The sequence below is a fragment of the Trichosurus vulpecula genome, chromosome 6 (assembly GCF_011100635.1).
Source record: "Trichosurus vulpecula isolate mTriVul1 chromosome 6, mTriVul1.pri, whole genome shotgun sequence".
Classification (NCBI taxonomy): Eukaryota; Metazoa; Chordata; class Mammalia; order Diprotodontia; family Phalangeridae; genus Trichosurus; species Trichosurus vulpecula.
Window position 1 is genome coordinate 257743932 of NC_050578.1, and position 27377 is coordinate 257771308.

A 27377-nucleotide genomic window follows, 5' to 3' on the forward strand; every position below is an offset into this window, starting at 1 on the left:
CTGCACTGCTTGACTACACTTTGGTTTCAGTTTCCTGCCCTAGTTATTCCACTGAGGGCTTGTGTGTTGGGTTAAAGGTTAGAACTCAGTCGCCACCTCTGCTCTTGGGTTCAGAGACATACAGTTTAGTTTTTAGAACACATACACAGCCAGGGCCTCAATTACCTCAGCTCATGGCTGCTTCTCTCTACCCTGGAACTGGGTAATGGATGACAGAGCTGCTGAATGGCACTGGATCCTCCTCCTAGTGCTGCTTCAGGAGTCTCCTGGGATCTCTTTCTGCCCCAGCAGTACCAGCCCCTCACCATCCCTGGGCACTAAAATGCTTCCCACCAAGGCCACCATTGCTACTGTCGCTGCCTTCACAGCTGCTGCACTCCAGCCTGGCTCCCACCTCCAGGTATTCAGACCTCTCTCTCTTCCTAAGTGATGCTGGACTGCAGGAGGGAATCCCTGTGACTATTCCTTTGCTCTCCTGATCACAATTTGGTCCGGCGCATACTTCAGGCTGTTGTGGAGGAGGCGGGCCCAAGTGCTGACCCTCACTCTGCCGTGTGGACTCTGTCCTCCAACAGCTCTTAAAGGCCTCAGTTTCCTCAACTGCAAAAGGGAAGCAATGGCGGTACCCACCTCTCAGAGTGAGATGGTATTCCTAACGTGCTTAGCGCTGGGCTGGGCATGAAGCAGGCACTATAGAAGTGCTATTATTTTAGTAATTTAATAATGTTTGTTCCCTTCCCTTGTTCCCCTTCTCCTCCAAACCCAATTCCAATTTACCCACTCAGCTTTATTTCACAGTGCTCTGCTTCATATGCTTTATAATAATTATCTCGGGGTGGGGAGAGGATGAGGGGGCACAGTACCTGGACAGCCTTGGCATAGCCCAAGCGGTGCACAGGATAGGAAAATGGGTCCCATCCTACCTTCTCCACAGTAGCAAACCCTAGGCCTTGTCACCAACACAACCACCTATCCTGTACATTCCTGATGGTAGCTCTGAGGGCCAACTCCTCCTACAGGACTCTTAGGAGACTGAGCATTCTGATGGACACATCCAACTTCTTTCCTCACCTTACCTGTCTAATCCACTTCTTTTCCCACTTTCAGTCTTCTTCCAAAATTCCTACCAAACTTCCCCTCCCCAAATTCAATCTATTTCCTCCTTCAAATTGAGTATTTCTCCCAGCTCCTTTTCCTGCTGAAATTAGGATGGCCTCTGCAGGGCCATGTCTTCTGCCCTTCTATTTCTGGTTGCTCCTATGGAACTGTACACGCTGTTTCTTGTGCAAAGGATCTCCCCCTTCCTTGCTCTGCTCATGGAAGCCTCACCCATCCCTCCATGCTCAGTCCAAAGGCCACCACCTCCTCTTCATAGCATTCACTCCCTGATCTCTCCTGACACACGAATGAACTCTCCCTTCCTGAGGAAAGGATCCTGTCAAAGAACTTTCTCTAAGCTTAAAACATTCCCATACATTTCACTTTGTATTATATTTGTCTAAAACTAGCTTCCAAAATTATGAAGCTCCTGGAAAATAAGGCCCTTATCTCAGTCTCTGTATAGAGCAGGTGCTTGTGTTTGCTAAACCTAATTCATGTTTCAGTAATACTATATTCTATTCTACTAAAGGGATAGAGCAAATCATTTCATCTTTTTTAACATTCATTTAAAAATTTTTTTGAGTCACAAATTCTCTCCCTCCAGCTCCTCCTCCAACTACTGGGAAAGGAAGCAACATGCTGTACATTATACACGTGGAGTCATGCAAAACATTTCTATATTAACCATGCTGTGCAAAAGAAAGGCAAGGAGAATTCAAAAAGTAAAACAAATGTGCTTCAATTTGCCCCCAAGAGTTCACCAATTCTCTCTGGAGATGGATACATTTTTCATTATGAGTTATTTGGAACTGTCATGGATCACTGTCTTGATCAGAGTAGCAAAGTCTTTCACAGCTGATCATCGCTAACAGTATTGCTGTTACTGTGTATGATGTTCTGGTTCTGCTTACTTACTTTGCATCAGTTCATAGAAGTCTTCCCAGGTTTTTCTCAAACCAGTCTCCTCCTTGTCATTTCTTATAGCACATTAGTATTCCATTACAATTATACACCACAACTTGTTCAGCCATTCCCCGATTTAAGGGCATCCCCTCAATTTCTAATTTTTTTGCCACCAGAAAAAGCTATATAAATATTTTGTACATACAGATCCTTTATTTCTTTGATCTCTTTGGAATACAGGCTTAGTAGTGCCTGGTTGGTTGTTTCCCTTCTTTCTTGAAGAGGACCAAAATGACATCACTATGCTGGAGTCAAGACTCAATGTGTCTGACTGCAGCTCATCAGGCCAATATGAGCTTGGAATGCTCTACCGCAAGTCTGGCACAAATAGCCCGTGTGAACATTTGGGGTGGATATTCCAAACTTGCGCATCCTGCGTTTCCTTTGAGCTGCTTCAATTCTGTTTTGCTCACAGAGTACAGCACCGAGCACGCATGCTGAGCAGTCCTGTGTCACACAATCAGTTCCACAGTTCTTGAGAGTGTCTTTGTATCGCTTCTTCTGACCATGGTGTGAATACTTGCCCTGTGTGAGTTCTCCATAAAACAGTCTTTTTGGCAATGCGTTTTGCATTTGAACAACGTGGCCAGCCTATCGGAGTTGCGCTCTCTGAAGCAGACTGTGAACGCTTGGCAGTTTAGTTTGAGTAAAGACCTCAGTGTCTGGTACCTTATCCTACCGGGTGACCTTCAGAATCTTCTCCAAACAATTCAAATGTTCTCAGCCATGTTGTCAAGTAATGGTATTGCTGGGTCAAAGAGTACACACAGTTTTATAGTCCTTTGGATGTAGTTCCAAATTGTTCTCCCAAATGGTTGGACATTGGACCAGCTCACAACTCCACCAACTGAGCATCAGTGTCCCTATTTTTCCATGTCCCCTCCAGCATTTGTCCTTTTCCTTTTCTGTCATGTTAGCCAATCTGATAGATGTGAGGTAGTATCTCACAGCTGTTTTGAATCGCATTTCTCTAAGTAATAGTGATTTAGAGCATTTTTCATGTGATTTCTTCTGAAAACTGCCCACCTATATCCTTTTACCATTTATTGATTGGAGAATGGCTCATATTTTTATTAATTTGATTCAGTTCTCTATATGCTTGAGAAATGAAATCTTTATCAGAGAAACTGGCTGCAAAAATGTTCCCTCAGTTTCCTGTTTTCCTTCTATTCTGGCTGCATTGGTTTTGTCTGTGCAAAAACGAATTTAAAAATTTAATGTAATCAAAATGATCTGTCTTACCTCCTGTAATCTTCTCCAGCTCGTCTGGTCATAAAATTTTCCCTCATCCATAAATCTGGGAGGTACATTTTTCCATGCTCCTCTGATTTGCTGACATCACCCCTTATATCTCAATCATTTACCCATTTTGACTTTACCTTGGTATATGGTATGAGATATTAGTCTTTGCCAAGTTTCTGCCAGACTACTTTCTAGTTTTCCTAGCAGTTTTTGTTGAATAGTGAATTCTTGCCTGAAGAGCTTGCATCTCTGGGTTTATCAAATACTAGGTTCTTGTGATTATTTATTTCTACACATTGTGTACCTCATCTATTTCACTGATTCACCAACTCTATTTTTTATACAGTACTAGATTGTTTTAATGATTATCTGCTGCAGTATAGTGTGAAATCTGGTACTGCTAGGCCCCCTTCCTTCCCTTTTTTTTCATTCATTCCCTTGATATTCTTGACCTCTTGTTCTTCCAAATGAATTTTGTTATTATTTTTTCTAGCCCTATAAAATAATTCTTTGGCAATTTGACTGATATGGCACTGAGTAAGCAAATTAACTTAAGTAGAACTGTCATTTTTATTATATTGGCTCAGCCTACCCATGAGCAATTAATATTTCTCCAACTGTTTAGATGTGTCTCTATTTGTGTGAAAGGTGTTTTGTAAATGTGTTTGTATAGTTCCTAGTTGTGTCTTGACAGGCAATCTCCTACTGTCAGCAGTTATTTTTAATGGAATTTTTCTTTCTATCTCTTCCTACTGGATTTTGTTGATAACAATGTGGATTTATTTTACATCCTGCAACTTTGCTAAAGTTGTTCATCGCTGTGACTAGTTTTTTTAGTTGATTTTCTAGAAGTATCTAAGTATACTATAAGTGTGCCATTATATTATCTGTACAGAGTGACAGCTTTGTTTCCTCACTGCTTATTCTTATTCTTTTAAGTGTTTTTATCTTAAAGACTTATTCAGTACCTTTTCTCCATCTCAACTGAAGGATACATTCTAAAAAGTTTAAACAGTACTTGCCCCAAGTATCTACTGGAGCCATTAGTGAAAGCAATTAGAAAAAAAGGCAGAAGAATAACAGCTGCCCTGGACAGGTATGCTATCCTCACCTATGATTAGCTGATATCACCGATTCCACAAACATTCCAGCATATATCATGTACAATGACTCAATGTTGCAAATCCAGGTATCTAAAATATACTCTCTCCACAATCAAATTCTGAAATATATCAAGTTATCTTTTAAAATATTTTTATTCAGAGACTTCCATTTTAGCCCTGAGGCTGAGCTGAGGTCTTCCAACGCAACTAAACCAGAATATTGGGATACCTTCAGCTTATTAGTATAAAACACAGAGCCTGGTACACTCTTGGTGCTTAATAAATCAATATTTGTTGATTGATCCTCTCTTAGTGGTACCAGAATTAAAGCCAAACAAAATGAAATCTAAATATAGATATATACATACACCTATAAGTCTGCATTCAGGACTCCCCAAGTCTTTTTCTGAAGGGAAGCACACCAGTGGTGGCTGCATGTAGAAAAGACAAACACTGGGGACCTATCTGTGTATAGCAGCCAGTTCTCTGGCTATTGCTGAGTCTAAAAGCACCACCGTAGCAGCAGCTATTTAGGTCAAAAGGGGAAGAAGGACACTGAATCTTTCAGCCACAAAAAGAGAACAAATTAAGGAGGCTGACAGTATTCATCCAAACCAGATCTTACCTGGGACAATGATTTTCATGACAGCTCACTAGATCTCCATTATCTCTCATTCCAAAGAAGAAACTTTCAGGAGGAGCCCAACACAAGTAAAGCCCACTTGAGCTCAGTTTTTACTAAGGCTTTTTTTAAGCATTTCTTGAAGATCCCCTTCTAAGTTCTCACCCAGTCTGGTTCTTGATTGCCTGATAAATCTAGTGGTTATGAGAAATACAAGGCAGCATTCGCATGGCTACCCTGACCGTTTTCAGAAGTTCAAGGCTGATCCGAAAAGGAAGAGCTCTCCACAAGAATTTTTAAAAAAATTTTTCTTCCTAACTGCACAGCTAGTGATTACCTTTCAAATGAGAGAATGTAGGCCAAGTTTCATAACCCTAAAGTGCAATGTAAATGTGAACTAGGATTGTCAGTGCACTGAGAGACTCCATCTTTAGATGATGAAGGGATCCAATGGAACATGTTTTGGAGCACAAGTACAAGATCCAGCTAATATCTAAGACAGGGCCATTTGTGATCTGTGGCTTTATCCTGCAAAGGCTAATTATTTGGTAGTTTAAGGTAGGCCTTTTGTCTTGATTAGGACTATAAACATATTTAAAAGGTTTACTCAGCCTAGCTTCCTGGTGAAAAATGTAAAACTTGTGAAATTCAAATATATCTGTGAAATACAATTACATTTTTATTTACTAACCCTAATCAAGGTTTTGGGAAGATGAAATGGAGCTGCTTGATGACTAAGACTATTATCTATGTAAAATGAAACCCGGGACTAGAGTTAAACATTTTCCGAATTAACAAAATTGCATGTAACATTCTTCCACATAAACTATATCCTTCAGAGAGCCTGAAACATCTAGAAAATCTCACCCTTAGACATTATAGCCAGTTATCCGATGTTTTAGTAACTGTGAACAATCTGCAGCTCCCTTTTTCTAGAAATGAAGCACTGGAGATGCTTGAGATCAGGGAGCTTAAGAAGGGAGAGAGAGTCCGGATGGGCCAATTCCAACACAGGAATCCCCTTGACAATATCTCCAACAAGTGGTTTTTCAGCTCCTCTACACTGGCAGTAAAGAAAACTCATTCCCCCTCATTTGACAAGTGTATGACATCTCTAAAGCAGCTCTAACTGCTAGGAAGTTCCTCCTTCTAATGTGTCAAAGTCTTCTGTCTTCCTGGCACTGCTGACTTTTGCCCCTGGAACCACAGGAAATGTGTCTGCCCCATACGGTACTTGTCAGTCTTTTAAATACTGAGAGACAGTCGTCCTGTACTCCTCCCCCAAGTCCTTTCTTTTCCAGGTTCAGCAGGCCAAATTCTTCCAAACTGTTCTCTCTGATGGTGTGGCTGAGATTCTGGTTGCCCATCAGTGCTCCTTTTCACAACATTCCAAATGTGTTCTGACTAGGCCAGAGTACAGTCTTGAGACCTGGAAACTGCACCTCTGGTAAGGCAGCTTAAAGCCTGGAGGAGCCTCTGTGGGCAGCCACATTCTGCTGCTGATTCCTACTCAAGCATACACAAAACTGTACCTGTGCTGCTTTTTAAGTTACATGACTCCCATTTTCCCAGGAACAGCTCCTTTGTCAGATGCTTCCTAACTGTAGGTTCCTTAAGAATAGGGTCTCTGTTCCACTCATCTTTGTATTGGTTCTACTAACTAGCCCAGTGTGTTACCCATCCTAGGTGATTAATACGTATTCATTTCAGATCACTGAATCTGCTTAGTCATATTAATAGTGGAATAACACGACTCATGCTTAATATTTAAAAAGAGATACAATAGAAAGCAGCTGTCTACTAAAATTGGCTATTACTTGATAATGTTATTTGGGAGAAAAAAAAAACACCCAAGAATAGAACTTACCTGATGAACCTGAATTTCCACTTTAAGGGCCTCCTGTAGAGTCTGCAACTCCATCCTCTAACTTCTCCACTTTTTTCTAATGTTTCTGCTAATTCTACAGTTTATTCAGTCTTGTTCAAAATGATAAATGTCTTCTCACTGCAGATCACAAAATTTTCCCATTACATTTGATATAGAAACATATTGATAGTAATAGTATAAATACCAAAACACAAACTTGCCTAACCCACACTTAACATTAACTTTCCTAAAAGTTAAGAATTTAGCATAGGCAGAATAACGGATTTCTATGAACTACTGATTTTATTCTTGTGAACATCACAGTGTTCAATACACTCGCTTAAACACTTGCAGTTACCAATGGCAGTATTTCTCGCTGCACTTAAACACTATATTAAGCAAACTTCAAAATACTGTCATCTGGGGAAGGCCAGTTCAGAGATGGAAAGCTATCTACTTGTGGGGACAGGGAAAATATGTCATACATTTAAGAGTTTCACAGAGGTAGGGTGTTTGGCAGTGAGATTTAGAAAGAGAGGAGGGTCACAGTCGGAGGAAGGGGAGACTCCACTAATGAAAGAGACAAAAGAACACTCCTGCGCAAACACTTCTAAAGCCCAGAACTTTAGAACAACTATACACATATGAAATTGCTAGAACCATTAAGATATTGATTTAAGACGCTAAAAAATTAAACAAAGACTGCTGAACATGTATAATAGTCAATTTTTAAAAATCTCATCATTTTCAATACTAGAAGGGCTCAAACTAGTATTTTATGGTTCCCTTTTAACTTGGCATTTTAATTAAAGATACAGAAAGATCAAAATTGTTTTATTTTTAACAAAAACTTGGGGTTGTATTTTTGTGTTTTCTTTGAAAATAAGTTTAGAAATTTAACTAAAAATGTTTCTGTGACATTTTCTGTTGACCCAAGTTCTCAACCAGAGCTGAGGAGGAAAAGATAAGCTGTGGTATAGAAAGGGCTGGAATTTGGAGTGAAAGAACCCAGATTCTAATCCTGGCTTTACTACTTACTACTATGTGTGTGACTTCTGGCAAAGTAATTCAGTCTCTCTGAGTCTCAGTTTCCTCATTTGTGCAATGTGGCTATGGGACTAATTAATCTCAGAGGTCAGAGTTATCCATTAAAAAAAAGTTCTGACCTCCTCAAAGTTCAGTTTCTTCTATACTGATAGTAGCAATTAGCACCACAATAATCAGTGAACCATGAACCAGCTCAATTTATGTGTCCTAAAAATAAAGAGCAACTTAAACATGTGGAGGGAAGGGTGAAGGAGCCATCAACAAATGTGGCCCGATGCATTCCTTGGCAATGGAAAAAGCCAGGCTTAACATGGAGGTTCTGTATGTCAACGATGAGCCTGGCATCACGAAGCCTGCAACTTGTGTTGTTCCTTTGGTCACAGAGCTGCCTGCTTCTGAGAGAAAATGCAGGGAGGGACATTCACTTGGCAAAGGTTATAAATGCCAAGCGCTCATCTCACTTAGAAATAAAAGGAACAGGAAGAATACAACAAACTAAGAGGGAGAAGAAGGTTCATTTCAAACCCTTCTTCCCAAAAGAGGCCTAAGTTCCCATCACTTCTCCCCCTCAGACAGCAAAGATCCTGAGCTGGAAGGAAGCTTGCAGCCCATCTCGTTAAATATTTTCTTCTTATAAAGGAGGAACCAAGGCCCAGAGAAGGCAGGTGGGTCACCCAAGTCCCTCCAGGAATAAGGGGCAGATGGTATATATCTGAACCTGGGCCCTCTGCCGCCAAATCCATCACTCCTTTTCCTGTACCGTCCTCCTGCTCTGACTAGTGAGCAAAATGAATACAAATGTTCTTAACTGCCACAAGACCACAACGGTATGAGCGGAACCCTTTATAAGTAAAAATGTTTTAAGTTCAAATAACTCATTTTATTTTGGTCTGCTTAATGCAGAACAAAGAATGTATTCTTTACTAAATTCATTAAAGACAATTTATAAATGTAATTTGTTCCAAGAGGAGTTCTAGTTTGACCAGTTTTAATTATTTTAAAAGTAACAAATGTGATGATTTAAGGTGAACCTAATCATGGTCACAGCATAGGTACGATGCATCAAGGCAAGGTGCTTTTTATCACTTGACACAAACATCTGTCTGATTATGTAAATATGACTCTCCATGATAAAGCCAACACATATTACTTTCAAAAAACTAGCACCCCTCAAGACCCCTAAACTATTCTTTTTTAAGTGAAGTTCTTTAACATTGCCATTTAGCTAATAAGGTTATAGAATCTCTGCTTTAAAATCTACACAGAGAGAAACACAGTCACAGCATGGACTAATGGGGTGGGGGGGAGGGGTGGAGAAGAGAGCATGCTCCAGAGCGCTGACTTTAGACCCCAAGAACACCTAGGATCAAGGCCCACTTCATGACACTCTAGCTGTGTGACCAAGGGCAAGCCACACAATCTCTCAGTGCCCTAGGAAACTCTCTAAGACTGGCAGTGGAAGAAAAAGGACTGAACCACCCTCAAAGGGGGAGCTTCCTCATCTTGAATTCTAGAGTCTGAGCCAAAAGGAATTAAGGCTAAAATTTTTTCATCATGATCAAAATGGTTTTATCTTGTATTTCTCAATGAACAGAATCACTTTTCCCACCCCAAGAGTGGGAGTGGCACTCAGGTTAAAAACTGGGACTAGAAGGAGAGACAGAGGAGGAATGACTGGAAGAGATAATTGACAATATGATGATGGTAAATGACGAGCGATGATGTTGCAAAGATTGCAGAAGAGGGCCCAGGACAGACGTGGGCTACACCAACAGTAAGGAAGCCTGTTAAGTCAGCAAAGGGACTGGGAAGGAGCAGTGCAACAGGCAAGAGAAACAGGAAATAGCAGTGTCATGAAAACCCAGAGAATGAAAGAAGAGAGTGGTCAGCAACATCAAATGGTGCAGAGACACTGAGGAGGCGGCGTGAGAGGAAGTCACTGGAATGGCAATTGTGAGATCATGGGTGGCTCTGAAGAGTGTGTCCCAGTTGAGTGATGAGATCTGGAAGCCAGACTGGAGCTGGATAGGATGAGAGTGAGGGGAGAACAAGGGCAGGGACCCAGTGTACACAGATGGCAGAGAAAGGGAGAAGAGCCTTAGCAGGGATGGTAGGATCTAGTAATACTCAGACTACCTCTTGACAGGGTGTCAGAAAGTGTTTGCAGAGTTTTAAGTGCCATTATGTAAATGTGCTATTATTATTATTATTACGTTTTCTCATTAACACTGTGTGCTTCAATATTTCTTATTAGACTCAGGCACTCCCCCACAACTGTGCCACGCTTCCTCACTGGGCCAAGATCATGCTACTCTCCTTACCCGAGTCTTCCAGACAGGCTTCCTCTGGCCTTTGTATGTGTGTGGGTACTGGTACGGCAGTCAGGCTATCCATCCAGAATTTCATCTATGACTCACCTGCCTCCTTTCCAATCACACATTTATGGCTAAATACCCCTTATATTACATCTTGAAAATCCCTGGTAACATTCCACAAGTCTGTTATACTGGTGTCATCATGCCTCTTTCCCTGCCTTTAGGGTCACCTGTAATTCTGGTTCTTTGAAGATTGTCTCATACTTCACAGCTACACACCACCTGAAAAAATACTAAGGCTAAAAAAAGAATGGGCTTTTGTGTCTGGGAGTCTCTTGGAATTAATGAAAGTGGTGTCCCATTTTCCATGTGCAAACTAGCCTCCTTTCTTCTTCTTCTTAATTCAATTCTAGATGAAGCTCACTGCCCATATGCTGAGCCAGTCCAAGGTATAGCTGCCAAAGGTCAAACTTAATGAATTGTCCATGTAACTATATTTCAGAGTCTGGATAATATGATTTTTCATCCATTTGGTTTTTCTTGTATGGATTGTCAGGCCAAGGCTCTCAAATGGTCATGAACCAAAGCTCTGTATTATTCCAAGTCTTATGCAATAAGCACAACATCAAACATAAAGCAGGACACCTAGAAGACCTCACAATCTACAGGAAATTTCACTCCAATTTGGATTCTATATACTACATGACAGGAGCCTCCATGTTTTATGCCTCATTTCATACTGGTAATCAGAAGACCAAGGCACATATCTGCGGCTACCTCTATCAAGGAAACCTGTATGATCTCACCACATGAAGAGAAGACAACTTATTGAAGGGCAACTTTTTAAAAATCAAAACACATAATGAGAGCTTGTAGTCTCTACATTTCTCAAAAATGTAGTCTACTGTAGGAAATGGTTTATGTAAGAGTATCTATACCCAACTCACATTTTCATCTAGGATACCTTAACTCAAATATTTCATAGAAATGGAAAGTAGACATATGAATTGTATATAATTTACTAATGTCCTCCTGTTTATTTTTTTCGAGGGGGGGGATAACCATGTCATTCATTTTTTCCCAATTATTATTGGGAAAATAATATTATTGGGAAAAATAATAATTATGTTATTTTCCCCTTGTTGAAGTATCTCGAAAATCAGTCTTGATGCCTTCAAAATCGTGTTGCCTCAAGCACAATTTCTTGTGTATGTCCTTGGTCTAGCATCCAGCTGTTCTTCAAAATTCTATCTTTCTAAATGACATTTCTATCTTTTCATGTAATACCCTGGGTACTGAGGAGTTATGAGTTCAAATGTGGTAGTTCTGCTGTCATTAGTGGCTAGAATAGATTGTTACAGCAACACTGGCAAATCAGTCCCACTTTCCATGTATTTCAGGGGTTCTTACCCTGGGGTCTGTGGGTTGACTTCAGGGAAGTGCATTAATGTGGAAGGGAAAATTAAATCTATTTCAATATAATTGCTTTTCTTTGAAATCCTATATAATAGGTTTTTTTTGCAGTTAAAACTTGATTCTGAGGAGGAAGCCAAAGGTTTCGAAATGGGTGAATTACACAATAAGGTTAAGAAGCCCTGTATATGCTGTCCTCCATCCAGTTTCGTCTATAAAAGCTTTTGGGATGATCTGGCTTAGTTATGGTTCATGCCATTAGTTATGATTACTATGAAAGACTTAAATAATCCTTATTGTACAAATGTCTTAATAAAACAACACAAAAAGATTGAATAGTGATATAACTGACAATTATACAACACTTTAAAGTTTACAAAGTATTTTACACATATTAACTTATTTGATCCTCACAATGGATTTTGAGGTAGGTCCTCCAGGGATGATTATCTTCACGTTACAGATGAGGAAGAAGGCTCGGGTTCGGTGAGTTGCCCACAGTCAATACTGTGTGTGAAGTGTCAAAGGCAGGACATGAATCTGGGTCCCAATTTACTTTAAGGTCAGCACTCATTTCACTATGTTACTTCTTCATATGATTTCTGTTTATCATTTAGCAATTTTTCAATATTTCAAATATTCTGATATAGTTCCAGAGTACATCAAAGATACTATGAAAACCACAGAATGTCCACTCTTGATTTGAAGGCTAGTTATGGTAGAAATACCATATCTTAGTTTTAGAGTTATAAATGGTGGAGCCAGATAGTGGTTAAAAACAACAACTCAGCTGGTTAAAGTCTGATTACCAAAACAATGTTTCAAGTCACACTATTTTCCAAGAAAGTCCTCAGTGATGAATGCCCGCAAATCAAGCTTTCCCCTCCATCCACTGTTCCTTCTCTCCATGGATTACCATTATACCTTAGACCTTCCACTTACTCCCCTCCACCCCCACCTCCCTCACTGTTAGAAAGAGAATCCAACTCAGTCCCTATCTTGACTGTGAATAATTACTGCTCAGTAGCAACAGTAGCCATCGCAGGCTCCTCAGCCTAAGTTCCTGGGCCACCACTGGTCCTGCATCCTGTGACACAAGCATTCTTCTCTTTTCAGTGGCTACCTGATTAGAGCTAAGCGTACTGTCAAAAGCATACCAACCAAACTGCTGACTCTTTGCACCAATTTTTACTACTGGACATGGGGACACCTGTATTGGCAATCAAAATAGGCTCTTAGCACTTAATTCAACCAAGCGCCCTTGAAGAGTTTGGCCTTTATTTCCTTGATTAAATTAGGAGTCCTTGACGACCTCCTTGCCTCAGGGGAAAGCCTAGTTTACATGGGTTTGAGTGACATGTTTGTGACATCAGAGGCTTTTAGACCACATGGGTTTAAGTCGCATTTTTGCGACGATTTTAGGTCATGTGAGTGGGTCACATGTGTGACTCACCTTGACCCTGAAAAAGATATAAAACCAGAGGTTGGTTTCCTCTTTTTTCGGAGCTCTGACCCACAGCAGTGGTGGTGCGTGTGACTCTGGGCCAGCCGTTGTTATGAGCTCCCCGGCTGAACTCAGATGTTGGTAACTATGAATTGTATTTGGCCTGTCAATGTTTGTAATTTGTTTGTATTTGCTCTGAAGTTCAGGGTGCTGGCTTTTTCCCCTGAACTAAGTGAATGATATTTGTATGCTGGATTAAAGTAAGACTGTTAACCCCTTAACGTTGCTTTCCTTAGTAAAGCAGATGAAAAGGACCTGGGCTTGCAGTGTTCTGTGAGCTGGTTGTTGCTGGTTTTACACCCTACAGCAGCTGCTAGCCGAACTGTTGAAACAACACCTTCCACCCCAAAAGGTGCGTGGAAGATGAAATGTACATGTGTGCCACATAATGGAAAGAGCTGGAAAGCAATGAACTAGAGCATGATTCTAGTGGGCAGAAGGTCTCAGGGTGATTCACTCCTAAGTGAAAGGCTGTTCCATGACCACTGGCTGGACTGCAAAGCCTGGCAACCTTACAAAATATATGTCCTTAATTGCAAGAGTAAAGGGACATGCTTCCCTTAGCACAACCAATCACGACCTCTAAAAAGAAGATTCAAAGTTAAAGGAATGTTTCATGAGATTACGGTGATTAGGGATATAACACAGTGGATATGCTTCCTTCCGCTTTCAAAGCACCATATTTGGGACAGAGTGGCACTCTACAAATTCAAAGGAGGTCTGCAACTTTTGTATTAAGTTACTAACCATTTAACAGAAAATAAAAAAGAGGGACTCTCTGTCAGTACAATGTCTGTTCACAGACTATCAAAGGTCTAACTTTCTTGACTAGACTATTGGTTGCAGAAGTCCAGGATCTTTTTGAGGGGGGAAGGGGTGTCAAAATGTATTCTCCAAATAGAGATGATATTCACTTCTGCTTAGCCACTAAACTGTTCTATACAAATTATAAGGTCTTAAGTGAGCCACTCAAAAAGCTAATTGCATGGTGACTTATAGGTTTTTTTTTAATTTAAAGTAGATTGAAAATTTTTTTTTTTACTAAAAGACATATATTATTACCTTTCTCTTCTTTTTTCCCTTTAAACTTTCCCTTCATAAAAAACAATACAAGTATAAGCACTCAGAAATTCAATGCTATAGATAGGGTCAATGCAACACAAAGTAAAGAACATAAGTGCTTAAGGGGCAGGAATTTCCAAGTCCCACAGTTACATTAACCTAGCCACTCTGTACATAAGTTAAGGCCCTTACATTAAACAGCATATTAAGTAATACAAACACAATGGAGACCTTAACTTTTGAATTTTTTGACTTTTCAACTCTCAAGCTTAACCATTATATTAAAGACATTTTTTGGCAGAGAAGACCTTTACATTTTAACAGGTTATCAAATATAGGAGCATGCCAGGCTTGCAGTATTATTGGAAGCACAAATGCATCTGAGATATGGCCATGTAAAATTAGACAACAATTCACTTTCACTCAGTGCAAACAGCAAAGCTTCATTTCTGGGAGAAAGGTCTTTACAGAAATACACTAAATGTCTTGGATTATTACCCATCAGCAATACTCACCAAGTTACAGAAAAGCCAGCTTTCCTTCAGCTCTCTGGTCCCCCTATCACAGAAAAAAGAAAGAAAAAATTAGGCTACAGCACAGACTCATGATATGCAAGCAAAAGTTGGAGGCTTAATAAGTAGCATCTGATTTTGAGAAGAAAAACATGCAACAAAACTTTAAAGATAAGAGAAGACTGAATTAAAGTAGATACAATAAGAAAAAATCCAAGTGTACTTTAATGAATTAGAAAGAAGGAAGCTTTAAAGTAAAATCAAGTAAGTACCTAAGGGTTGCTTTATCCCAGAAAGCATTAAGAAATGGTGTATACCTTGTGCCCCTTTAGTTAGATGAAACAAATAAAAACATGCTAGTTAAACCCAGCCTCATCTCCAACTAACGACCTTGTTTGCTACTTTACGATTTAAAAAAAAAAACTATTAAAACTAGCACAGGTAAATCTAAACTGACAGTGGCTCTCCTCTAACACTTCTGAATATACAAAGTGGGAACTGACTTTTATTAGTATTTGCATGCAACTAATTTAAGATTTTAAAATCTGTAATGTGCTGAATTAAAGTTACACTCTGAGTTTACACACACACACACACAGGATTTAAATCTCTTCAGTTTCTCATTTTTCATTTCTAAAGTTAAAGCAAAATTTTTTTTTAAAAAAAATTTTCCCTAGGTCACATACCTAATGAGCAACCAAGCCAGAAGGAAACTTGGGATCTGTGAATTGCTAACCTTCTGCTTTCAGACTGTAAACTTTTTTTCCCCCGCTTCCAACCTCTACAAATTACACTTATTTTGTTAGACTCTTTAGGACCTTTATGCCATGCTGATTTCAAGGTCAGAGAAAGCAGCCTTTTTAAGGCAATTAGCAAAAAATATCTTGTTTCACTCTAATTTTCTAACCTGAAACAGTTTTATTTTTCTTTAATGCACTTGATACGAATTCAAGGGTATCATCATTAAAAGTTATCTTTCTGATGATCTGTTAATACCAAATTACTTAAATCTTCTACCCTAGAGGTGCCAAATGTGGCTGCCCCAACACTCCTTAATGCAGCCCAAACCAGATTAAAATGTAATTGGGACATATTTAACAAATAAATAAAAATACAATATAACAGTGAATATTACATCTAAAACTAAATCAATATGCGGCCCTCAGAGATTCTTCTGCATGGCTTAGTGGCTCCCGTTCTGATTTGAGTTGGACACCACTGGTCTATACCATACTCCTAGAGTATATATACAATCCTTGATGGCAAGGACTTATTGATATTCCCCTAAAGCAAAGTATTTGGAAGGGGGGTTTAATTGTCTTTTTTCTATTATTTAAGCAAATCCAAAAATTTTTAAATTAAAATAGCTACTTCCAAACAAACAGCAATCATTCCCTACCCAAAGTCAGCTATTTCATCATTCCATTATATTTTTATTTATCATCCCTTTTTAAAGTTTTCAGGCCTTCTAAGAAAGATATAGATGGTTATAATTTAGGAGTTTTAAATAGAGATTGACCCCAGGTTTGGTTCAACTGTTGGTTAACTGTCATTTGCTATAAACATAGTAACAATCATAATAATCATAATAATAGTAGCATCTATGGAGTGCTTTGAGGTTTGCAAAGGACTTCACAAATACTATCTCATTTAATACTCACAACAACCCCTAGGAAGAAGGTATGATTATTATGTCCATTTTACAAATGAGGAAACTGAGGCAGACAATAGAGAGGTACCTTGCCCAGGGTCACACAGCCATTAGGTGTCTGGGGCCGGATGTGTACCCAGGTCTTCTGACTCCAAGTCTCAAGCTAAGAGGGGCTATATAAGCAGCCCCTTTTGTGGTGGCAAAGAAATGGAAATTGAGGAAATGCCCATCAATTGGGGAATGGCTGAACAAGTTGTGGTATATGAAGGTAATAGAATACTATTGTTCCATGGGAAATGATAAGAAGGTGGATTTCAGGAAAAACCTGGAAAGACTTTCATGAACTGATGCTAAGTGAAAGGAGCAGAACCAGAAGAACACTGTACACAGTAACAGTAAAACTGTGTGATGATCAACTCTGACTGACTTAGCTCTTCTCAGCGATACAATGATCCAAGACAATTCCAGAAGACTCATGATAGAAAATGGCAGCCACATCCAGAGAAAAACTATGGAGTCTATTGAATACAGATCAAAGCAGACTATTTTCACTTTTTTCTGGTTTTGTTTTGTGGTCACAACATGACTAATATGAAAATATGTTTACCATGATTACACATGTATAGCCTATATCAGATGGCTTGCTGTTTTGGGTAGAGGGGAAGAGGAGAAAAAATTGGAATTCAGAATCCTATAAAAAATGAATGCTGAAAAAAGTGGAAAGGTACAGATTATGAGAAATGTGAAGAGGACTAGATCACTTTCACATGGGTAAAGGTATAAGAAAAAAGGCAAGGATTCATGAAAGACTTGGCACCTGAAACAGGCCTTGAAGGAAGGAACTTCAACAAATGAACTTTGGTAGGTGGGATAGTCTATTCTAAGAAGGACATGAGCAAAGGCTTAGAGATAAAAGAGAAAAGATTGAGAATCAAAGAGTAGTCCCACTGGCTTAAAATACCGAGTCCATGCATGGAAATGGTATGGGATAAGGATGGAAGGGTAGGGTAAGCCAGACTGCGGAGGATCTTGAAGGCCAAAATCAATAGTTTCTATCTTATTCAGCAGGCAAAAGGAAGCCACTAAAAAGAGTCTGGGATAGAAGAATGATAATAAACAGTGATACATTAGGAAAATTAATTGTGTGGTGAGTAATGTAAAAGGATTAGAGAGACTATAGGTGTGAAAATATTATGGCTTAAACAAAAGCAGCTGAGAGAAGGCAGATGTGATAAAACAGAAACAGACAACAAACTGACTGGATTTGTGATGTATGAGGAAGCGTCAAAGTTGCCTCCTAGATTATGAGCTACAGAGGTAGTGCCATCAGGAGAAATAAACTATCCAAAAGATTTGGGAGTGGGACTGGGGGGGCAGAGGGAGAGAGAGAGAGATGATGAGGTTAGTTTTGGGGTCTTAGTGGACTCCATCGAGATGGGGATAATTCAACACAAAGTTGGGAAAATGGGACCAGAGTTCTGGGAAGAGGGTGGAGACGGAGATAAAAATGTCCAACTTATCTGCATAAGACTGACAACTGAAGCTTTAGGAATGAACAAAATCATAAAAGGAGAAAATAGAGAGAAAAGATCAAGAATGCAAATTAGTGACACCTACATTTAAGGTCTAGGATGAAAATGAGAAACCAGCAAAGGAGACCCAAAAAGTGCGTTTGGAAAGATGGATGAGAAACTAGGAGGGTCCTGGGGGCACAATTTTTTAGGAGGCAACACGACACAGAGTAAACAGTGCTGAACTTGGAGGGAGAGAACCCAGGTTCGAATCCAGACTCTCCCACTTAATTGCTGGTGTAACCTTAAACAAGTTTACCTCTCTGGGTCTGAAATTCCTCATTTGTAAATGGAGAGTTGTACACTAAATGGTCTCTTCCAATTCCGTATCTATTTCCCTATTATCCCAACATGACCTCAAGTGAAAAGTCATAGAGAATAAATGACATAAGGAAGATATATTCTATCTCCAACACATTTTCGTGCCAATAATTGGTCCCAGAGTTAATCTTTTTTGTTTCACTTTTATAATCCAATTTATTTGTTTGTCTGTAAGTTCAAATAGGACACACTAGGTGAAACTTCCTCTTAATGTGTAATAATGGTAGTACTGTGCGTAGAGTTCAGAGCCTAGAATCAGGAAGACTCATCTTTCTGAATTCAAATCCAACCCCTGTGTGACCCTGAGCAAGTCACTTCGCCCTGTTTGCCTCGGTTTCCTCATCTGTAAAATGAGCTGGAGAAGGAAAAGGCAAACCACTCCAGTATCTTTGCAGAGAAAACCCCAAATGGGCTCACAAAGAGTGCAGCAGAGTTGAAAATGACTGAACGAGTGTCATCACCATCCCCCATTTTATAGTTAAGGAAACTGAACCAAGGCAACTCGTCCAGTGTCGGACTCCAGCAAGTGTCTAGAGCTGGACCTGGATGCAGGTGCTCCCGACTCTGAGCCCAGAGCAGAGTTAATCCTTAACTGATGAGGAAGTATTGCAGAATTTCAGGGCTGGAAGAAGCTTCTGAGACCATCCAGTTCCTCTCTTTTACTTTACAGATGAGAAAACTCACACTCAGAAAAGTTTATGTGACTTGCTCAAAGGTCACATGGCTCATTAAGTGGTAGAAGCAGAGAATCAACCCAAGGCTCCAGTCTAGAGTCCAGGCCTTTTCACTGCCCCGTGCCCACTGTTCTTTAAGAGAATAGGGCATAAGCACCAGGAGTCATCCTTCCACCGTCACAAAGGTGAGCAATCCCAAGGTGTGCCATTCAAGGCGTGTTTATAAATCTGAAGGGGAACTATGCCAGGGAACCAAGCAAACAGATGTTACAAAGAACAACAACATGTCTAGTCATGGGAAACACTTAAGTGAAAACACAGCTTTAAAAAGAAGCTTTTCCTATAGATGGGGGAAAGGGAGAGAAAATATTTGAGGAATTGAAAAAGGAGAAAAGTTTAATAGTTCATCTATATTTAAACAGGAAGACTGAGGGTCACATAAAATAATAAAATATTTTGGTCTAGCTGCCAAAGCACGGGACCTGCTTGATCACCTGCCTGAGGTCAGAGGGGCTAACTCCTGGCAGCCATCCTCACTCCTTCTTCATTCCACAGCCTGGACAAACCAGGCCTCTCTCACTCCTCACCTGGCCCCGAGAAGACCTGTAACTTCCTCTAAGGTTCAGCTCGGGGCTACTTTGCTAGGAAGCCTTTCAGGGTCCACTTGGTAGTTACTTAATTATCCTTCACCTTCTCAATGGAATAAATGCTTTCATTTCCCCACTTCCAACTCTGCCCCGTAGCCATACCATAGCCATGCCACAAGTTCTTTAAGGACAGGGACCATTTCTGGTTGCTTAATGTTTGCTGAATTTGGAACAGTAAAGGACTATTTAAAGGTAAATTATTACTCATCCAAGATTGTTAATGGCTCTTCATGACCCCACTTGGGGTTTTCTTGGCAGAGATACTGGAGTGGTTTGCCATTTCCTTCTCCAGCTCATCTGACAGATGAGGAAACTGAGGCAAACAGGGCTAAGTGACTTGCCCAGGGTCACACAGCTAGGAAGTGTCTAAGGTCAAATTTGAACTCAGGAAGATGTCTTCCTGACTCCAAGCCTGGCTCTCTATCTCTAGACGCCATCTAGCTGCCCTGTCCAAGATTACTAGGTCACTAATCCCACAATGGCGGCCCTACAGGGAGGAGAAAGCGGGGAGACAAGATTCCCAGGGGACCCTCATCCATAAAAGTAGCGGGTGATGGGAGCAGGATGAGGATTTGTGGGCTTCCTCCCTTCCTCTCTTTCTTCCCTGCCCTACCCTTACCTTGAGCTCTCTCCTGTCCTCTTCTCCCATCATTGTTGATACTGAAACGACCCCAGGACAGGAGGATTTAAACATTCTGTCCTCGGTCTCCCAAAAGTAGAGAGGGTTGGGGAGTGAGTGTGTGTGTGTGTTGGGAAAGTGAAGGAAGGGAAGGCTTGTGGAGGGAAAGCTTGGCCTCTTGGTCATGGGATGACCCAGTAAACTCAAATTCAGAAAAAAAAAAAGGCAAGGAGGGGCATCAGTTAGGTGATGAGGTGGATAGAGTGCTGGGCCTGGAGCTAAGAAGACTCATCTTCCTGAGCAAGTCACTTAAGCCTCTTTGCCTCAGTTTCCTCATCTGTCAAATGAGCTGGAGAAAGGAATGACAAACCACTCCAGTAGCTTTGCCAAGAGAATCCTAAATGGGTCACAGAGAGTCGGATGTGACTGCAACGAATGAACAACAAAAAATCAAAGATGAAGTTTCTTACATTTGGCCTCCCTGAAACAGTTTAAATTTTGTGGTTTAAGTGCCACACACACACATTAAAACACTCTCTCTCTCTCTCTCTCTCTCTCTCTCTCTCTCTCTCTCTCTCCACCCCCCCTCCATCCCTCCCTCCCTCTCCCTCTCCCTCTCCCTCTCTCCCTCCCCTCCTCTCCTCAAATATATCCAGAATACATGAGCTTATTTTAAATATCTATTCCTTTTGGTGATGAATATGGCAACCCATGGTCTTACTTCCCCAAACTGGCAAAAATATTCATGATCAATCCACTGAATGAGATCTAACTTCAGCTCCCAATCACAGTTCCACGAACATTACTCAGTGGCTCGCTCAGGTGAAAGGCCTGCACTAGGGTACAGAGAAAGAAGAGGAGGCTCATTTCTGCCAAGGGTGTGTGTGGGGGGGTCCGTTGAAGTAGATTCAGGGTGTCTTGAGGAAGTACTGGAGGAGGGAGCATTAGGACAAGGTGCTGGCAGCAGGTGGCGCTTGCCCTAAAGATTCTAGGAGGTGAAGGGGAAGACATACATTGCAGGCCTCACAGACGGGCACTGGACAGGAGACAGAATGTCAAGTAACTGCCTCAGTAGCAAGCAGAGCAGTCAGACTGGAACACAGACGATGTGGAGCAGAGTAACAGGAAATCAATGTGGAAAGGCAGGCTGGAGCCAGACTGGAAAGGGGGTTCTACACCAGGCTGCACGGAGACCCTGAGGACTTCTGGGTGGGAGTCACATGGCCAGACTTGGAGATAAGAATCAGAGACACCAATAAGGAGGTAGAGGCAAAGGCCCGAATTCAAGTAGTGGCCTTGTGAGTAGACAGCAGGGGACCCCGGCAAGAGATGCTGTAGGACGGACTTGGCAAATGAAAAGGGGAGAATATGGGGGAAGAGGAAGAAGTGAGTAAGGTCAACAGGAGTGATCAGTACATGGCAGACAAAAAACCAGGAATTCTGTTTTATCAGACATCAAGAAAAGCCAAATGGCCAATAAAAAGACCATGACTGTCCCAAAGGCCTTTGCTCCAGTCGGACCACAGTGAAGGGAGTCTGTCCAGCACGGGGCACGTTTCAGGAAGGACCAGGACAAACTGGCAAGAGTCTGAAAGGGAGCAACAGAGAGGAAGAGGCATTCGGGCTCACCACAGATGAGGAATGGAGAAAAGAAGTGGCGGCCCGAGGGGGACAGGACAGCTTCCTACAAGTATTCCTAAAGGAGAATGGACTTGTTTTCCCCCCACACACCCCACCCCCAAGTCAGAACCAGGAGCAATGGGGGACACTGGCAAAGAGGACAATGCAGACTTGATGTCAGGAATCAGAACTACTCACAAGTGGAACGGCCTTACTTAGGAGGAAACAGCTCCTCCTTCACCAGATATCAGCAATCAGCTGCCCTCTCGTGAGGCAGAAGGAAGTCTATCTCCCAGGACACGCTGGGCAAGGGGGCAACTGTGGGGGCCCCTTTCATATCTCAAGATTCTGTAGTAACTCCACTGGTGACAGAAGGACACATGTGTTCTCCACAGAAAGTGGGAAATGGGGAAGAAAGCTCAGATTAAGGGGAAAGATAATGAATTCCATTATGTACGTAGCAAAACTTTCATCTTTTGATAGGCATTAATCTTACAAAAAACTAAGTAATTCACTATTTCACAGGTGCAATATATACTGAAAAAAATTTTTTATAAACTTTAAAATGTCATAGGAATGTCAGTGAATTGTGAAGACTATGAAGACATTGAGGTATGTTAAGTAACTGACAATAATTGGATCTGACTAGATTATTTAAGCCAAACTAATTTAAAATTATCCAATCCCACTACAAACTCCATAAGCTAGAGGTAAATAGGAAACAGAGTTAACAGGAAATAAGCTCTTGAATAAGAGACATAATCACAATTCAGAGACTGCCCCCAACCTAAAAGATTTCAATGTCTTCTTCAAGCCCAAAGCAGCCACTCTGCAGACATTTAGGCCTATCTTTGCATCTGCCCTTCTACCACAAGTTAGAATGAGTTTGAAATGACTAAAACACGGCAGCTTCAAGGAGAAGCAGATACATAAATACCCTGACAATAACTAAAGCTACTGCCCATGAGGCATAAGGTATGTGAAAGAACAGCCCCCAAAAAGGAAACCCACCAATTATCAGAAAACTTGAACTGCCTTTGTTTTGCTTGGTAAGTTTCAAACTCCAAAGACGTTCTCCACCATCTGGCTCTCCATGCCTCCCAAACCTTTCTCCCACTTAATGTGTAACCGGGACCTTCCTGAGCCCCGCTGTCTTCATCTGTAAAATGAAGACACTGGACTAGGTGACCTCTCAGGTCCTGTCCTGGTTTAAATCTGTCGTTCGTGATCTCTATTGCTGTGAAAAAATGGGACTCCTCTGCTCTCCTCATCGGGGGCCTCTTCACTGTGCTGCAAACCTCCCACCCTTCCCTGGGCCATCCCTCAGTTTCTTCTCACAGTGGCCTTAGAATCCCTCTTTTCTCAAGAACCATCTTGTGCAGGAAGCCTTTTCTGATCCCCTCCCAAAGAGCTGCTAGTGCCCTCCCTTTCAAACTGCCTTCTATTTAATAACTCTGCATGTATTTGTTTATTCACTTTACATTTATGTAAAGTACATGTCCTTGTAGTTTCTACCACTAGAATGTAAGCTCCTTGTAAGGGGGGAATTGTTTCATTCTTTATATCTGTATCTTCGGTACGCAGCACATAACATGACCCTTAATGCTTCGTTGGTGTTGTTCAGTACAACAACTCTTTGTAACCCCATCTGGGGTTTTCTTGACAAAGACACTGGAGTAACTTGTTATTTCCTTCTCCAGCTCATTTTACAGATGAGGAAACTGAGGCAGAAGGGGTTACGTGACTTGCCCAGGGTCACACAGTTAGTAAGAGTCTGAGGCTGGATTTGAGAACTCAGGAAGATGAATCTTCCTGACTCCAGGCCCAGAGTTCTATGCACTGAACAACCTAGCTGCCTCTCAATACCTGCTGACTCTACCTTGCATTGCTATTTCTACATCCTGGCTCCCAAACTGGGCTGTGGAGAAGCATTTTTGTACCCATGACCCTCTAACACTGTATTATGTACAGTCATCATTTGTTAGTATTTCTGTTGGGTTGGAATCACAATGTTAGTATTATGTTAGTCAATCAACAAGCATTTGTTCTTTGAACCTGAGTTCAAACTGGGTCTCAGACACTTACTAGCAGCGTGACTCTCAGCAGGGCATTTGTTTGTTGTGACACCATCTGTAAAGGGCTCTAAGCACTCCATAAATGCTCCTTCTTATTTACTAAGCACTTACTGTATACCAGGCACTGTCCTGGAGACACCGAGAAAGGCACAACTAGCTGGGCTGTGCTTTGGGAGATCCAGGGGCTGGGACTGGGGTCTCTTTGGAGCTCAGGAGGGCTAAGCTGACCAGCTGTCCTCGCTAACAGGTTTGCTCCCATGGAAGTCAGAGTGGTACAGACCTTGAGTAGCCTGGGAGAGCCAGGAAGATCTAGTCTTTAAAACGAACAAGCAAACAAATAAGTGCGTGCTGTGAAATAAATAACTAAAAAGACATCCTCAAGGAGGGACCAGGAAAGGCCTCTTGTGGGAGGTGGGAATAATCATTTCTCAAATGAATGGATGCACCACAACCAAAAAATAAAATAATTTAATTAAAAAATACAACAGGCAGAGACAGACAAACCCAATGATTACGTTAAACTGCCAGACCTGTGATCTCAACACCATGTAGGAGCTAGAGTACACTTCAGTTAAGACAAAGACAAAAACATGAGATAGCGTCTGCCCTGCAGGAGCTTACATTCTACTGGGAGGGTATAATATGTACATAAACAGGAGGAAAACTGAGGAGGAAGAGAACGGTAGGAGAAAGGTGGGAGTGAGAATGGAGATCTGAGAAGGCCTTCCAAAAGAGGAGGCACCAGCACCGTGCCTTAAGGGAAGCCAAGAGGAGGCAGGAGGCAAGAAAGGGAATGTCCCCATCTGGGGGAATAGTTTATAAGGCAGTATGGTGAGAACCCACAGCTCCGAAGGCCCAGTAGTGTGTAGTGGGGCTGGAGAGGGAGGAAAGAGCCAACTGGTGGAGGGAGTTTCCATTTTATCCTAAGGGCAATAGGAAGCCAAAGGAGTCTTTTGCACAGGGACTAAAAACCTGACAATGTGAAGAGGCCTACTAAGTGAAAAACAAAACAAACAGGCCATAGGATCTTCGTTCATTTAAGTGTTATTATTGACAATGTAGACCCAAGTTTGTGGAATCATTATGCTGGTGCTTCATTTGGTCAACTTGGAAGCAAGGAGACTTCTTGCTTCATCATTCTCAGGCTTCCACAGCTCACAAGCTGTAAACATTTCTAAGTCATCATCATCATAACTGCAACTTCTTAATTACAGATCAGAATTTGTAAATCACCCTACATCCCCTGACAACACAACTCCTATTTTAATAACAATTGGTAACCCCAGGACCAAAACTCTTGCCACCAATAACAAAAAAACAAGTGAGGTACCAGCGAGGCACTACAAAGGGATCCGGGCTTATCTGGGTGTCCGGGGAGTTAAATGAGGGCCTCCTATTAACACTAATGGGAGATCTGGGTGTGAAACAGAAGCAGAGGAGGAGATTCAATGCCCAGCACAGCATTTATGGAAACTTACTTGGGAGTTGGGCTCCCAGCAATGGGATAACAGCCCCAAATCCTGGTGTCTCTAAAGCACGTAGATAATTCAAACAATCACTAAGGAAGGTCACTGATAAACACCAAATTAGGAAATAGACAAGAAAAAGCTTCATCCTCACAAATTTAAACATTTTTAGATACCAAGGGAACCCTTTTTAAAATAAGCAGAAGAAACTAGTGAAACAAAGACAATAAGAAATCCCCTCAAACACAAAAAATTCAGCAGGATTCCAACCAAACCAAAACAAAGCCGCACACTCCCAGAGCTCGGTTAGCCCAGCTAGAGCCAAAAGTCTGTCCAAAAACACAAGTGACAACAAAAACTCCTCCTCCTAATAGCATCAGAAGCGCACTACAGTCCTTGCTTTTAACACAGAGGAATACTTGGGCTCTATGGCCAGCCCAGAATCATCACAGAGCACCTCCAGACAACTGGATAACCACCCCAAGCTGCCAAGAACGACCCCAACTAAAGAAAGAAAAATCATAGCACCTTTTGTATTCATCTTGCCTTATTTCTCAACACAGAACTCATGCATTCACCAGGCTGGAAAATGAGCAGGTGCCTTTCAGGCTGCAGAAAAATTAGTGTCTCTCACACACAAACACAAACACGGAGAGGATGATGTTCTTTCACCTGAGGGGGCTTAAGAAATACAAGGCTTTGCTGCAGGCCTACAAAACTCTAAGAACAGGCCTAGCATATTCCTCATACCGAAGAGGTACAGGAGAAAAAAAGGCAAGACTTTATCCCAAATCTACATTTCAAAGGCTAAAAAAATTAACACCATTTATTCGGATCAAGTAGGCTGGTGACTGCTTAATCCATTTCTCAAAGAAAAAAGGAAAATTGTGATTCCAACCCAATAGAAAATTAGAATCTTCTCTGCTGACTGCAGATTCAACTCCACAGCACAAACAAAAAATAACCCTGAGTAAAGCCTCCAAACTCAAAAAATGTTTCTGATTTTTCACATTAAAAAAACTCAGTATTTGCTTCAACACACTGGGGGTTTTTTTGTCATTGCTTTCATTGCCAAACATTTCCTTAAATCTGTATATTGAAATGTTACTGGCAAATTCGAACAGAATGTAGGAGAATTTGACTTTTTAAGGCAAAACAAAACAAAAACAGAGCAACAAGGGTCTGAAACCCAAAGTCTTAATCACACTGATAAATGATCCTAAAACTGGAAAGTGAAAGTAATACGGATTCCCCAAAAAGACTTGTTTGCTAGATGTTAATGTTAGCCTTTAAAACCAAAAATATGTTCTCTTAACAGAAGGCTGAAATCAGGGCTTCCATTAACCTTGGGAAAAAAAAAAATCCCATGAGCACGGATTTTTTTTTTCCAAAGTCTCTTCATCAGAGCAGCAGGGGGTCCCATTAGGCACCCTATTTTACTTCTACCTTATAAATAACGTTAGCTGTGCGTTATTTCCATGGAAACCAAGCATAGCAAAGCCCACTTAAATGAATACCGGTTAAGGGAATAAGTTTTCTTTTAGACAAGGCTTTCCTGCTCTGAACAAACTACTGGGGAATACTACAAAGTCTTCCTAAGTGAAATTTTAAAACCATCTCTTTGGTGCATAGGGAGCTTATTAAAAGTCCTGCTAAACAAGCATCCCCTCTATGCTGTACACTAAATACTCCAAGCAGCACCACAATATTATGGGTACATTTTCAACACACTGCACTGGGGCCTGGCTGCACACCTCCCATTGACTGCTTCTCCATGCGCTGGGCTGGAATAATTACCCCTAAGGGTTTAATTTAAACTAATAAAAGCAAAGAAATTCTGAGGTGAGGCTGTATCACCTGCCTAGTAGTGGCTAGATAATGAACAGGCCTCTTGTGTGCATCCGTTCGACTTCCGACAGAGGAGCAAGAGCACCACCCTGGCTTCCTAGACACTGGAACTTGTAACTCTAAGAAAGTCAATA

At 41.2% G+C, this 27377-nt stretch overlaps 1 protein-coding gene across 8 annotated transcripts in view; it reads right to left on the reverse strand.

The window, feature by feature from the left end:
• PHF21A (PHD finger protein 21A) overlaps positions 1-27377 on the reverse strand; it is a 211182-nt gene that overhangs the window by 164118 nt on the left and 19687 nt on the right. For all 8 annotated transcript variants that reach the window (XM_036764205.1, XM_036764211.1, XM_036764207.1 and 5 more), the window contains 2 exons: positions 14755-14797; positions 6899-7036 (listed from right to left, as the gene is read on the reverse strand). In XM_036764205.1, coding sequence (XP_036620100.1) covers positions 6899-6952 — 54 coding nt within the window. In that variant the 5' untranslated portion in view covers positions 6953-7036; positions 14755-14797. The remainder of the gene's footprint in view (positions 1-6898; positions 7037-14754; positions 14798-27377) is intronic.